General features: G+C 41.0%; 1 protein-coding gene across 1 annotated transcript in view; it reads left to right on the plus strand.

Annotated features, from left to right (window-relative positions):
- Nucleotides 1–16398, plus strand: part of LOC126215267 (uncharacterized) — a 116126-nt gene that overhangs the window by 21085 nt on the left and 78643 nt on the right. The window contains exon 5 of the mRNA XM_049941951.1: nucleotides 14764–14884. Coding sequence (XP_049797908.1) covers nucleotides 14764–14884 — 121 coding nt within the window. The remainder of the gene's footprint in view (nucleotides 1–14763; nucleotides 14885–16398) is intronic.

A 16398-nucleotide genomic window follows, 5' to 3' on the forward strand; every position in this document is an offset into this window, starting at 1 on the left:
TACGATACTGCGTGAAGAGTTTGACAGAGCACTGAAAGACCTGAGTCGAAACAAGGCCCCCGGAGTAGACAACATTCCATTGGAACTACTGACGGCCTTGGGAGAGCCAGTCCTGAAAAAACTCTACCATCTGGTGAGCAAGATGTATGAAATAGGCGAAATACCCTCAGACTTCAAGAAGAATACAATAATCCCAATCCCAAAGAAAGCAGGTGTTGACAGATGTGAAAATTACCGAACTATCAGTTTAATAAGTCACAACTGCAAAATACTAATGCGAATTCTTTACAGACGAATGGAAAAACTGTTAGAAGCGGACCTCGGCGAAGATCAGTTTGGATTCCGTAGAAATGTTGGAACACGTGAGGCAATACTAACCTTAAGACTTATCTTAGAAGAAAGATTAAGGAAAGGCAAACCTATGTTTCTAGCATTTGTAGAGAAAGCTTTTGACAATGTTGACTGGAATACTCTCTTTCAAATTCTAAAGGTGGCAGGGGTAAAATACAGGGAGCGAAAGGCTATTTACAATTTGTACAGAAACCAGATGGCAGTTATAAGAGTCGAGGGACATGAAAGGGAAGCAGTGGTTGGGAAGGGAGTGAGATAGGGTTGTAGCCTCTCCCCGGTGTTGTTCAATCTGTATATTGAGCAAGCAGTAAAGGAAACAAAAGAAAAATTCGGAGTAGGTATTAAAATCCATAGAGAAGAAATAAAAACTTTGAGATTCGCCGATGACATTGTAATTCTCTCAGAGACAGCAAAGGACTTGGAAGAGCTGTTGAACGGAATGGACTGTGTCTTGAAAGGAGGATAAAAGATGAACATCAACCAAAGCAAAACAAGAATAATGGAATGTAGTCAAATTAAGTCGTGTGATGCTGAGGGAATTAGCATAGGAAATGAGACACTTAAAGTAGTAAAGGAGTTTTGCTATTTGGGGAGCAAAATAACTGATGATGGTCGAAGTAGAGAGGATATAAAATGTAGACTGGCAATGGCAAGGAAAGCGTTTCTGAAGAAGAGAACTTTGTTAACATCGAGTATAGATTTAAGTGTCAGGAAGTCATTTCTGAAAGTATTTGTATGGAGTGTAGCCATGTATGGAAGTTAAACATGGACGATAAATAGTTTGGACAAGAAGAGAATAGAAGCTTTCGAAATGTGGTGCTACAGGAGAATGCTTAAGATTAGATGGGTAGATCATATAACTAATGAGGAAGTATTGAATAAGATTGGGGAGAAGAGAAGTTTGTGGCACAACTTGACCAGAAGACGGGATCGGTTGGTAGGACATGTTCTGAGGCATCAAGGGATCACCAGTTTAGTATTGGAGGGCAGCGTGGAGGGTGAAAATCGTAGAGGGAGACCAAGAGATGAATACACTAAGTAGATTCAGAGGGATGTAGGTTGCAGTAGGTACTGGGAGATGAAGAAGCTTGCACAGGATAGAGTAGCATGGAGAGCTGCATCAAACCAGTCTCAGGACTGAAGACCACAACAACAACAACAACAACAACAACAACAACAACAACATACAAAGATGACAAAATATGACGGTATACTATGGCGGGGGATCACGGTAGACATGAGAAATAGTTAACTGAGCATTCAATTTGTTCATTGCTGTTTGGTTGTTGCAACTTGCACTTAATAATTTCTAACTCTTCCAAATGTTAAGCACTGAGCCTTTTGATTGTCTATGCAAGATTTCTAAGTCATCTTTAATGTTACACAAGCTGTGCATGCTGTGTGCCAAATTCACCGCTAAAGATGACTTAGTATGACTAGTGGTACCATGTTCTCTGACTTAGTTTGAAAACTTCTCCCTGTCTGCCCATTATACAAGGGTCGTCGACAAAGTAAGTTCAGTTTATATTTATATCCGCGGCAGCGCTACAATCGCAGTTCCCAGCATGCGCGGCAGTTACTGACTCGAGGAGAAGACATGTAAGCCATTTTCAGATTGCTACTACCGACATGTGCTTTGTAGTGCTTCTTTATAATGTCAGCTGTAATTGAAAATGCTGTCACGTGTGAAATCAGACCTGCGATTTGTTTCCCAATGCAAAGAAAGTTAAACCAAAGGAAATTCATTGGCAAATCTGCAAGGCTTACAGCCAAAATGCTGTGAGTGATTCAATGGTTAGAAGATGGGTTCCGACTGTTCAATGAAGAATGTGATCAAGTGCACGATGAAGAACAAAGTGGATGCCCTTCTGTGGTTACTGATAAACTGGCTCACACAACTGAAGAGAAGTTTCAGCACAACCGTAAGTTTACACTTAGCGCCCTTGCTATGGAAGTTCCCAAACCTCACAATCACTGATTCATGAAATTGTTACTGAAAAACTGAAATTTCAAAAACTTTGCTTATGTTGCTCACCCGAAATTCGTAGTCAACAACACAAAAAACAATGGATGGGCAGTGCACTTCAGTTTTTGACATGCTACAATGTAGAAGGTGATGGTTTTCTTTCTCGGATAGTCATGGGTGATGAACCTTTTTTTTCTTTTTTTCTTTTTTTTCTTTTTTCTTTTTTTTCTTTTTTCTTTTTTTTCTTTTTTTCTTTTTTTTCTTTTTTTTTTCTTTTTTTATCATGGGGCCAGATAATCAATGCACATGGTTACTGTGAGACCATTAAGAATTTGCGCCGCACAATACAGAACAAGTGCCGAGGATTACTGTCAAAAGCTTCTCCCCCCCCACCCCCCCTCCCCCCGCCCAACGATAATGCCCGACCTCACACGGCGAATATGACCAAACAAATCTTATGGGAATTACACTGGGACACTTTTGATCATCCTCCGTACAGCCCAGACCTTGCTCCTAGCAACTTTCATCTCTTCTTGCACCTAAAATCTGTCCTTGTTGGTCTACATGTCAACAATGATGACAAGCTGAAAGAATATGTTACCCCATGGTTGAATACACAGGCGGCAACCTTCTATGAAGAAGGCTTACAAAAGCTTGTGCCATGCTATGATAAGTGCTTACAAAATTTCGGAAGCTATGTAGAAAAGTAGTTTAACAGTTGTATATTTTTGTTCAATAAATATTTTTTTCTATATCTGTGCATATTTGTTTCATATAACCAAACGGAACTTACTTTGTAGACATACCTTGTATCTACACTCACACAGTGGACATTTAATACTAAGTACCAGCATTATTGTACTGTTTCTCACTTACGTAACTAATGTGTAGTTGCGTATATATTAAACAATGTTGGAGAAAACAGATTGCTATTTACTGTAAAGAAGACACATCAAGTTGCAGGCAGGCACAATTAAGATACTCGCATACAGCTTCCGCCTACAGCCTTCATCAGTAAAAGACATGTACACGTGCCGACACCCCCCCTTCCCCACATACACAAAAACCAAGCACACCTCATGCACACACAACTGCCAACTCCAGCATCTTTGATCAGAATACATTCAGTATTTTTTGGGGGTTTACTAGTCAGACTGATTTATCTGCTACTGGAGATTTTGTGCACCAAGGTTCTGTAGTTTACCTTACATGTTCTGTTGCACTCTCTGCATTTATAGCCTTGTATTCTTAATTGATGTACTCTGTACTTTTGACATATTGTGCACTACAATGGATAATGTGTTATGTTACTCTGGTCTCTTACATTTTATACTATGGTTTTATTATATTTGGTTCTTGACACTTTCATCATACATTTGTATTATTTTTATATCTTGAAAATCACACGATACATTGCATGTTCTGCTTTTATTGTTTGCTCTATATCACACCTGTGTTAGTTAATGCAATTCATTCAGTAACGTGATTTTAGCACTATTAGTAGCAAGTGGCATTTGAGAAAAATGTGGGGTTGCGACTGTGTTGTTCACCATGATGCCTTTAGTTCTCACTCCCACCCTTGTTATTACACATGTGGTAGTGGCTGCTCTGACGTACATGTGTATTGAAATGTCTCTTTGCGTTTCATGCAGCAGTTTGTAGTGGTGAGCAATTATATCATAGGCTACTTTTCAGGTTCACAAATTGGCATTCTGTGTAATTTGTGCCTTTATTTTACTTCATTAAGCCTGTGCCACATGTCAGGCCATTCACAGTTGGTTCAGTTGGTTTACATGTAAAATTAGCCTGGAGCTGTTGATGCATTCCTTTTTTTTTAAATATATACACCCAGCTAGGCCCTGTTTATTAGGTATGATGGTGTTGTCGTTATCAGGAGAAAGAAAACTGGCATTCTATGGATCGGAGCGTGGAATGTCAGATCCCTTAATCGGGCAGGTAGGTTAGAAAATTTAAAAAGGGAAATGGATAGGTTAAAGTTAGATATAGTGGGAATTAGTGAAGTTCGGTGGCAGGAGGAACAAGACTTTTGGTCAGGTGATTACAGGGTTATAAATACAAAATCAAATAGGGGTAATGCAGGAGTAGGTATAATAGTGAATAGCGGGTTAGCTACTACAAACAGCATAGTGAATGCATTATTGTGGCCAAGATAGACACGAAGCCCATGCCTACTACAGTACTACAAATTTATATGCCAACTAGCTCTGCAGATGATGAAGAAATTGATGAAATGTATGACGAGATAAAAGAAATTATTCAGGTAGTGAAGGGAGACGAAAATTTAATAGTCATGGGTGACTGGAATTCGTCAGTAGGAAAAGGGAGAGAAGGAAACATAGTAGGTGAATATGGATTGGGGGGAAGAAATGAAAGAGGAAGCCGCCTTGTAGAATTTTGCACAGAGCATAACTTAATCATAGCTAACACTTGGTTTAAGAATCATGATAGAAGGTTGCATACATGGAAGAACCCTTGAGACACTAAAAGGTATCAGATAGATAATATAATGGTAAGTCAGAGATTTAGGAAGCAGGTTTTAAATTGTAAGACATTTCCAGGGACAGATGTGGATTCTGACCACAATCTATTGGTTATGAACTGCAGATTAAAACTGAAGAAACTGCAAAAAGGTGGGAATTTAAGGAGATGGGACCTGGATAAACTGAAAGAACCAGAGGTTATAGAGAGTTTCAGGAAGAGCATAAGGGAAAAATTGACAGGAATGGGGGAAAGAAATGCAGTAGAAGAAGAATGGGTAGCTTTGAGGGATGAAGTAGTGAGGGCAGCAGATGATCAAGTAGGTAAAAAGACGAGGTAGAAATCCTTGGGTAACAGAAGAAATATTGAATTTAATTGATGAAAGGAGAAAATTTAAAAATGCACTAAATGAAGCAGGCAAAAAGGAATACAAACGTCTCAAAAATGAGATAGACAGGAAGTGCAAAATGGCTAAGCAGGGATGGCTAGAGGACAAATGTAAGGATGTAGAGGCTTGTCTCACTACGGGTAAGATAGATACAGCCTACAGGAAAATTAAAGAGACTTTTGGAGAGAAGAGAACCACTTGCATGAATATCAAGAGCTCAGATGGAAACCCAGTTCTAAGCAAAGAAGGTAAGGCAGAAAGGTGGAAGGAGTATATAGAGGGTTTATACAAGGGCAATGTACTTGAGGACAATATTATGGAAATGGAAGAGGATGTAGATGAAGACGAAATGGGAGATCCGATACTGCGTGAAGATTTGACAGAGCACTGAAAGACATGAATTGAAACAAGGCCCACGGAGTACACAACATTCCATTGGAACTACTGACGGCATTGGGAGACCCAGTCCTGACAAAACTCTACCATCTGGTGAGCAAGATGTATGAGACAGGCGAAATACCCTCAGACTTCAAGAAGAATATAATAATTCCAATCCCAAAGAAAGCAGGTGTTGACAGATGTGAAAATTACCGAACTATCAGTTTAATAAGTCACAACTGCAAAATACTAATGCGAATTCTTTACAGACGAATGGAAAAACTGTTAGAAGCGGACCTCGGCGAAGATCAGTTTGGATTCTGTAGAAATGTTGGAACACGTGAGGCAATACTAACCTTAAGACTTATCTTAGAAGAAAAATTAAGGAAAGGCAAATCTATGTTTCTATCATTTGTAGACTTAGAGAAAGCTTTTGACAATGTTAACTGGAATACTCTCTTTAAAATTCTGAAGGTGGCAGGGGTAAAATACAGGGAGGGAAAGGCTATTTACAATTTGTACAGAAACCAGATGGCAGTTATGAGTCGAGGGGCATGAAAGGGAAGCAGTGGTTGGGAAAGGAGTGAGACAGGGTTGTAGCCTCTCCCCGATGTTATTCAATCTGTATATTGAGCAAGCAGTAAAGGAAACAAAAGAAAAATTCGGAGTAGGTATTAAAATTCATGGAGAAGAAGTAAAAATTGAATAACATCGGGGAGAGGTTACAACCCTGTCTCACTCCCTTCCCAACCACTGCTTCCCTTTCATGTCCCTCGACTCTTATAACTGCCATCTGGTTTCTGTACAAATTGTAAATAGCCTTTTGCTCCCTGTATTTTACCCCTGCCACCTTCAGAATTTGAAAGAGAGTATTCCAGTCAACATTGTCATAAGCTTTCTCTAAGTCTACAAATGCTAGAAACGTAGGTTTGCCTTTCCTTAATCTTTCTTCTAAGATAAGTCGTAAGGTCAGTATTGCCACACGTGTTCCAGTATTTCTACGGAATGCAAACTGATCTTCCCCGAGGTCGGCTTCTACCAGTTTTTCCATTCGTCTGTAAAGAATTCGCGTTAGTATTTTGCAGCTCTGACTTATTAAACTGATAGTTCGGCAATTTTCACATCTATCAACACCTGCTTTCTTTGGGATTGGAATTATTATGTTCTTCTTGAAGTCTGAGGGTATTTCACCTGTCTCATACATCTTGCTCACCAGATGGTAGAGTTTTGTCAGGACTGGCTCTCCCAAGGCCGTCAGTAGTTCTAATGGAATGTTGTCAACTCCCGGGGCCTTGTTTCGACTCAGGTCTTTCAGTACTCTGTCAAACTCTTCACGCAGTATCGTATCTCCCATTTGATCTTCATCTACATCCTCTTCCATTTCCATAATATTGTCCACAAGTACATCGCCCTTGTATAAACCCTCCATATACTCCTTCCACCTTTCTGCCTTTCCTTCTTTGCTTAGGACTGGGTTGCCATCTGAGCTCATGATATTCATACAAGTGGTTCTCTTCTCTCCAAAGGTCTCTTTAATTTTCCTGTAGGCAGTATCTATCTTACCCCTAGTGAGATAAGCCTCTACATCCTTACATTTGTCCTCTAGCCATCCCTGCTTAGCCATTTTGCACTTCCTGTCGATCTCATTTTTGAGATGTTTGTATTCCTTTTTGCCTGCTTCATTTAGTGCATTTTTATGTTTTCTCCTTTTGCCAATTAAATTCATTATTTCTTCTGTCACCCAAGGATTTCTATTAGCCCTTGTCTTTTTACCTGTTTGATCCTCTGCTGCCTGCACTACTGCATCCCTCAAAGCTACCCATTCTTCTTCTACTGTATTTCTTTCCCCCATCCCTGTCAATTGTTCCCTTATGCTCTCCCTGAAACTGTCTACAACCTCTCGTTCTTTCAGTTTATCCAGGTCCCATCTCCTTAAATTCCCACCTTTTTGCAGTTTCTTCAGTTTTAATCTGCAGTTCATAACCAATAGATTGTGCAGGTTTTCAGAAATTACTGCAACCAGTCGCCTTTTATGTAGATGTATTTTATTTAACCATGACCGGTTTCGAGCTGCCTAGCAACTCATCATCAGATGGTGTATACATTTAGTGCTTTTTTGTACCCATTGTGTGGGTGGTTGAGTATCTGTGGAAATAAATCTTTTTGCAGGTATATATATCTCTTTTAGGACGTATTTTTGAAACCATTGTGTCTTGTTTTGCACAATTTCACAAGATAAAACTTTCACTAGATGTATATTACTTTTATGAGGCACTGTTGGAAACATATATCTCGTTTTTTCGTAAACATCGCTGAACACACTTAGCCACAGATACACAGTAATTTCTGAAAACCTGTTCACACCACAGTCGCAGTGCTCCACATCCACAATGGATAAAAGTCTCAATAGATTGTGGTCAGAGTCAACATCTGCCCCTGGAAATGTCTTACAATTTAAAACCTGCTTCCTAAATCTGTCTTACCATTATATAATCTATCTGATACCTTTTAGTATCTCCAGGATTCTTCCAGGTATACAACCTTCTTTCATGATTCTTGAACCAAGTGTTAGCTATGATTAAGTTATGCTCTGTGCAAAATTCTACAAGACGGCTTCCTCTTTCAATTCTTCCCCCCAATCCATATTCACCTACTATGTTTCCTTCTCTCCCTTTTCCTACTGACGAATTCCAGTCACCCATGATTATTAAATTTTCGTCTCCCTTCACTACCTGAATAATTTCTTTAGTCTCGTCATACATTTCATCAATTTCTTCATCATCTGCAGAGCTAGTTGGCATATAAATTTGTACTACTGTAGTAGGTGTGGGCTTTGTGTCTATCTTGGCCACAATAATGCGTTCACTATGCTGTTTGTAGTAGCTAACCCGCACTCCTATTTTTTTATTCATTATTAAACCTACTCCTGCATTACCTCTATTCGATTTTGTATTTATAACCCTGTAATCACCTGACCAAAAGTCTTCTTCCTCCAAAAGTCTTGTTCCTCCTGCCACCGCACTTCACTAATCCCCACTATATCTAACTTTAACCTATCCATTTCCCTTTTTAAATTTTCTAACCTACCTGCCCGATTAAGGGATCTGACATTCCACGCTCCGATCCGTAGAATGCCAGTTTTCTTTCTCCTGATAACGACGTCCTCTTGAGTAGTCGCCGCCCGGAGATCCGAATGGGGGACTATTTTACCTCTGGAATATTTTACCCAAGAGGACGCCATCATCATTTAATCATACAGTAAAGCTGCATGTCCTCGGGAAAAATTACGGCTGTAGTTTCCCCTTGCTTTCAGCCGTTGGCAGTACCAGCACAGCAAGGCCGTTTTGGTTATTGTTACAAGGCCAGATCAGTCAATCATCCAGACTGTTGCCCCTGCAACTACTGAAAAGGCTGCTGCCCCTCTTCAGGAACCACATGTTTGTCTGGCCTCTCAACAGATACCCCTCCGTTGTGGTTGCACCTACGGTACGGCCATCTGTATCGCTGAAGCACGCAAGCCTCCCCACCAACGGTAAGGTCCATGGTTCATGGGGGGGTCTATATAGTATCCCTCTTAATTTCTCTTGTTTTCTGTAGTACCTGAAGGATATGATGTAGTTCCAGAAATCTGGGCCGCGTGCGATTTTTATCCAAATAAAATTTGTCAATTACAACAGGAGTAGGTTTGTTAATAATGGAAAAACTTTAGCTACAGTTGTGGATGTCCCACAAAAAATATAAATTATGACAAAAAGTACTGTCAGCTATGTTGGTTGAACCTACTGATATAGGTTTGACCTGCGAAGAACAGAAAGGAATTTTTCTGACGGGCTGGTTTGTTGCATAGACTGAGGTCCAAGTTAGATTGGAATGTGACAGCTAGGTCAAGAATTGGGGAAGTCAACAAAATGCGTAGGCATATAGTTAAAGTAGTGATTTGAATTTACTTCAGTTAAAGTAACTTAGTGATTGAGGTTTCAGCAACTGCCAAACAAAAGAACGTTTTCCTGAAGTACCACATGCTCACTGTGTTGCCAGTTTTGTGTGTACATGCATGAACTTGTTAAAAGGGGTTGGCAACATGCTGACCCAACTGGGAAATCAGCTTCTGAGACTTACGGACTGTTTAAAACAGCTTTTGGAGATAATTGTATGTGCCAGTCAAATGTTTTTGTCTGGTTCAACAGATTTAAAAGCAGCCACATATCATTTGAAGGTGAACCATGGTCTGACCATCCTTCCACCTCAGAGACGAATCAAAATGTTGTGAAAGTTAGTGACTTAGTGCGCTCTGATCGTAGACTTTTAGGGAGATGGCTGATGAACTTAATTGAAATTTCTATGCAGTTCAGTCAGTTTTAACGGAAGATCTGAACATGCGTCAAATGTCCACAAAATTCATTCAAAAGTGTTGTCAAGTGACCAGAGACAGTACCAACTTGAATTTAGTCAAGAACTGATTAATCGGACTAAAAATGACCCAGATTTGTTAAAGAGGGTAATTATAGATGATGAATCATGGAAATATGGATATTATCCTGAAACCAAAGTGCAGTCCCCACAGTTGAAAACTCCAGGTACACCACAACCGAAAAAAGCATGGCAAAGTCGGTCGCAGGTGGAGACAATGTTGGTAATTTTTTTCGATTCTACTGGTATTGTGCATCATGAATTTACCTCTGAAGGACAGACAATTAACCAGAAATACTACAAATGTGTCCTCGATTGTTTCTGTGAAAAGGTGCGGAAGAAAAGGCCTGCATTGTGGGAAGACAGGAGTTGGGTGCTACACCATGACAATACTCCAGCTCATTGTGCTTTCTCCATTTTTGAACAAATTCAAAATTTGTGTGCTTCCACAACCGCCATATTCCCCTGATTTGGCCCTTGCGGGTTTCTACCTGTTTCCTGAACTGAAATTTTCAGTGAAAGGGAAGCAGTTTGACGTGATTGAATACATCCAGGCAAATACGGAGAGCGTCCTAATACACTTCAGGAAAAAAAAATTTCCAGTAATGTTTCTAAAAGTGGAAACACCATTGGAATCGGTGTGTTCAGTCAGAAGGGGACTATTTTGAAGGAGATATCACAGTAGCATGTAAGTACCACCATTATACAATTACAAGCCCATTCTTAAAACAAATCACACCTCGTATGAAGTTCAAAACTATATTGTTTATGCTGTGATGACTTCATTAGTCGCCCCGTACATTTTCTGTATCATCTTTCATTCAGAACATCCTGTTACTCTTAAGTGTTGTCATTGTCCAGGTATCTGAGCCGTATGTTAATACTGTACTTGTTAAAGTCTTATACAGTTGACACTACATTCTCCTGGACAAATTCCTGGGTCTACCATGTGTGGCCAACACATGATAGCGTTTATTAGCTGGATGGATGTGCTGCTTTATTTCCAAACTAATATAATTCTATGATGCTACCAGTATTCCCAGACAAACAAATTCAATAATAATTTCAGTTTGCAATTCTAACATTGTATTTAGTCCTGCTTGTCTTATTCGCATGCATTTGGTTTTATTGATGTTCACTTCCAACCCCCATTTGTACTGCTGCTACCACCGGTGCTCTGTATGTTTCTGTAGTAGATGATTCTGTTCTTCCAATAATATCCAAATCACCTGGATATACCAGAAGCTGCACCTCTCTATTATACACTCCTGGAAATTGAAATAAGAACACCGTGAATTCATTGTCCCAGGAAGGGGAAACTTTGACACATTCCTGGGGTCAGATACATCACATGATCACACTGACAGAACCACAGGCACATAGACACAGGCAACAGAGCATGCACAATGTCGGCACTAGTACAGTGTATATCCACCTTTTGCAGCAATGCAGGCTGCTATTCTCCCATGGAGACGATCGTAGAGATGCTGGATGTAGTCCTGTGGAACGGCTTGCCATGCCATTTCCACCTGGCGCCTCAGTTGGACCAGCGTTCGTGCTGGACGTGCAGACCGCGTGAGACAACGCTTCATCCAGTCCCAAACATGCTCAATGGGGGACAGATCCGGAGATCTTGCTGGCCAGGGTAGTTGACTTACACCTTCTAGAGCATGTTGGGTGGCACGGGATACATGCGGACGTGCATTGTCCTGTTGGAACAGCAAGTTCCCTTGCCGGTCTAGGAATGGTAGAACGATGGGTTCGATGACGGTTTGGATGTACCGTGCACTATTCAGTTTCCCCTCGACAATCACCAGTGGTGTACGGCCAGTGTAGGAGATCGCTCCCCACACCATGATGCCGGGTGTTGGCCCTGTGTGCCTCGGTCGTATGCAGTCCTGATTGTGGCGCTCACCTGCACGGCGCCAGACACGCATACGACCATCATTGGCACCAAGGCAGAAGCGACTCTCATCGCTGAAGACGACACGTCTCCATTCGTCCCTCCATTCACGCCTGTCGCGACACCACTGGAGGCGGGCTGCGCGATGTTGGGGCGTGAGCGGAAGACGGCCTAACGGTGTGCGGGACCGTAGCCCAGCTTCATGGAGACGGTTGCGAATGGTCCTCGCCGATACCCCAGGGGCAACAGTGTCCCTAATTTGCTGGGAAGTGGCGGTGCGGTCCCCTACGGCACTGCGTAAGATCCTACGGTCTTGGCGTGCATCCGTGCGTCGCTGCGGTCCGGTCCCAGGTCGACGGGCACGTGCACCTTCCGCCGACCACTGGCGACAACATCGATGTACTGTGGAGACCTCACGCCCCACGTGTTGAGCAATTCGGCGGTACGTCCACCCGGCCTCCCGCATGCCCACTATACGCCCTCGCTCAAAGTCCGTCAACTGCACATACGGTTCACGTCCACGCTGTCGCGGCATGCTACCAGTGTTAAAGACTGCGATGGAGCTCCGTATGCCACGGCAAACTGGCTGACACTGACGGCGGCGGTGCACAAATGCTGCGTAGCTAGCGCCATTCGACGGCCAACACCGCGGTTCCTGGTGTGTCCGCTGTGCCGTGCGTGTGATCATTGCTTGTACAGCCCTCTCGCAGTGTCCGGAGCAAGTATGGTGGGTCTGACACACCGGTGTCAATGTGTTCTTTTTTCCATTTCCAGGAGTGTATATTGTGCCTGTTGTGTTGATTTGATCTGACCTTATTACCTTCTCTAGTGTCATGTTAGAGCATACATGAGAGTGCATGCATGTAAGGAACTGATCACACCTTTCTTTCCAAAAGAGGTTTCACATCGTGCCTCAGTGCCAAACACAGAAGAAACCATTGCCACTGTTTCCTGCACCTCCATGTATGTTCTGCTTGCCTCAAGTGTACAGTTAGTTTCAAAACTGTGTGTTAAATTTTCTTGTACCCGTACTTTGCTAACTAATGGTCAGACTAATGAGGTGTAATAAATGCTGTGGTATGCCCAGTTCTTTCATAGCTTCAATAAGCCCATTTCTTTGCTGCTTTAAAATAATGTGTTGTATGTTTTTCCCACTATCTGCCTCAGGGTGGATATTTTGTCAATAGTTGATTTGCCAGATCTAAAGCCTACCTGATCACCACCAGTTGCTTTTTCTGCAGAAGGTTTTACATGGGTACAAAGCAGGAAGGAGATATTTTATGTACAGTGTTCAATAATGTAATTCCCCCCTAATTTGTACATTCCAGGATGTTCCCTTCCTTATATATAGCAAATATCACACCATTATTCCAATCATCTCCATCACATTTAATAAGCTGAGCTGAATGGTTGTCATTACCAGGTGACTTACGGTTGGCTCGTTTCTTTATTGCTAGCCAAATCTCTTACATTGAGGACATTCCATTTTCCTCGTCTTCCACGTAATGGTTTTCGGTTAGTTGCCATGCGTCAGCATTCTGAGTGTAATGATTCCTTAAAGTACTCTGCCTAATGATGTTACACTCTTTTCTGTGATGCTTTAGTTCGCCATTTTTCTCTCTACACTGTATTGTATTTTGTTGAAATTCCTTTCTAAGGTTTTTCACCTTTCTGTAGAATTATCCACTTTCATTAGTGTATTCAGTGTTCTGCAGGTGTCTTTAGAGAAACATCTGCTTTCAGAATGTGCTTTTCCGCATGCCTTTCTTCTCAACAACCATCCGCAAGCATTCTTGTTCTTCTGGCCTGCATCTTTTTATATGCTTCATTCTTTGTTCTTGTTACCACCTCACACGCATCATACTATTCATTGCTCCTGCTTTGTTATTTCAAGCCAATCACTTCCCCTTCAACAGCCTGTATTTTTTTCTTTCACAAGTTAGTTTTGACAATACCTATCATTGTTATTTGGACGTATTAGTGGTTATTTCTTGTGGACTCCATCCCTCTCTGGTAGCACCAAAGGATTTACTCTCAAGACTCGGAACACTGATAGCAAGATAGATAAATAACACTCCTTAGACAGCATCTGATGATGACACTGAGGTGAGAATATTTGCAGGTTGTATTACAAACTTCATTGTCACAGTCAGCTGGTTTTAATCTAAGAATGTGGCATTAATGAGAGATTAAACTCATTGGATATTTTCACTTATGATCAGTACTACCATAGACTTGATGGGAAAACTGTGGGCTCTAGTAAGGCTAAAAAACCTGTTAAACTTTGTAATTTGATATTCAACCAATTGAACAGCAGTGAAACTAAAATACAGTAGTTTACTAAATTAAAAATGCATTAGTATGGTGAATATATTCAGTAAATTGGAATTACTTTCAAACTCATTCAGAAAGTGAGAAAAACATAAAATACGTAATATTGGTAACTAAAATAATCTATATTGTGAGATGTGCTGTGTTTCAGAAGTTTTTGTTAGATACAGTGGAATTTTATTGCATTGAATTGTAGATTTTTCATTAAATTTTAACTGAAATTTAATTGGTGGTGGTAACGTTCCGATCTCCCTTTTTTTGCTGAGTGTTGGAAATTCACAAATAATTCGTGGTGTGAAGTCATGTTGTTGTGTTCTCAGTAGTGAATGATACGACTATTTCCATAATTACAAACCCAACCTCTAAATTGCAATAGCAACTGTAGAAAAATGTCAAACCAATGCCAAGAAAGTTCGAAGCAAAACATAAATAAATAAAATCTGATACATCAAACTTCATTGACATTGTGAAATTAGGTGTGTTGCAGTGTTAAATCACAAGCTAAATTCTTTGACAAGAAGTGTTTCTCTTTCAAAGGTGTAGGATCCACCCACACACCGCCGTTGCTACCTCAGATGGGAAATAACCCTACTGAACTTTCAGCTCCAGCTGACGAGCACATATTCCCACTTACTAGTTCCAGCTGGTACCAGAACGAGTGAGTACATCAATGTCTGCATTGCACTTGATTGATGATACCATTTATTTTTACCAATTTATTCATTTATTGGTGGACTAATATTAGGTACACTTGCTCATCACTGGCTTTGCATTACAGAAGTCAAAATAACATTTAAAATAAATTTATCTCTAGTTTATAGTGTTTCACATTATGTGACTGCTGCTTTTTTGTGTAATATAACTTGCTTCATGTATACTGATTTCTTAGCACATGCGCATAGACAGAGTAATATTGTGCATTATTATTGATCATCTATGGATAAGAGTGATGCCAAACTGTTTATTTTGCATAATTTGCTGTGTTGTATAAGCTTAATTGTGGACAAGGCTTCAAAACCTGTGGAAGCTTGTTCATTTAGAATTTCTGGAAGTCTGTAGGAGTGGAGATCTCCAGCTTTGTGATGTATAAAATCCAACAAGTATAATAACTGTTGGAAGAAAACCAGCAGTACTATCAATTGTTGTTGAAATACAGGGAAATACATCTGTAAAAACATTTAAGTTATAATTAGAAAAGAAGTTAAATTGATTGGAGACTAATTAAGAAAAGTGCAACAAAAAGCAGAGCTAGAGCTTACGAGCTACTGGAGACAGTGCTTTGGTACTTGTGAAGTCATTTGGTCTGCATATCCTTCAGCAATTCAGTAAATTTTCGTGTCTGTCTTCCTCTCTTCTTTTACCATTCCATCCATATATGCTTCCTCTTTTCCTTCCCAGAAGCACACAGCCAACCCAAGGGTTGAATGACAAGTGATGTTCATATCCGCCATGTTTGCATCCCCACAATATTACTGACTGGGCTGCTATTCTATATGTATCGAATATTTACATCCTGACCACATGTACCCCAGATTTGTTTGTAGGTAATGCCTTTAAAGAATAAGTAATTGTGGGTGAGGATATAGTTGCTCATGGCTACTAGGAAGGAGGTTGTTGGTTTGGAATACATCGGGCATTGGGAGAGGTTGTGTTCAGTAGCAGTAAGGCCATGGGCATTAGGAATTAAAGTGTACTGGGAGGTGGCATCAATAGTGACTATTAGGGCACCACATGGTAAAGAGACAGGAACTGTTAAGAGTCGGTGGAGGAAATGGTTGGTATCTTTTATATAGGAGGGTAGGCTCCGGGTATTAGGTTGAAGGTGTTGGTCTACGAGAGCAGAGATTCTCTCAGTGGGGGCACAGTAACTGGCCACAATGGGGCAGCCTGGGTGGTCAGGTTTATGGACTTTAGGAAGCATGTTGATAATAGGAGTAGGGGGAGTGGTAGGGGTGAGTAGAGATGGACTTCTGGGAGAGGTTCCAGGATGGGGGCTAGGGATTTGATTAGTTACTGGAATGGAGTCACTGTAGGTGGAAGTATCTGACAGCTGGCGGACCCCTTCGGCCAGGCAGTCCTTGCAGTTCAAAACAACAGTGGTGGAGCCTTTGTCCACAGGTAGGATTATAAGGTTGGGACTACGGTTCTTTCTGTGGATGTGAGGTTAGTTTG

The sequence above is a fragment of the Schistocerca nitens genome, chromosome 12 (assembly GCF_023898315.1).
Source record: "Schistocerca nitens isolate TAMUIC-IGC-003100 chromosome 12, iqSchNite1.1, whole genome shotgun sequence".
Lineage (NCBI taxonomy): Eukaryota > Metazoa > Arthropoda > Insecta > Orthoptera > Acrididae > Schistocerca > Schistocerca nitens.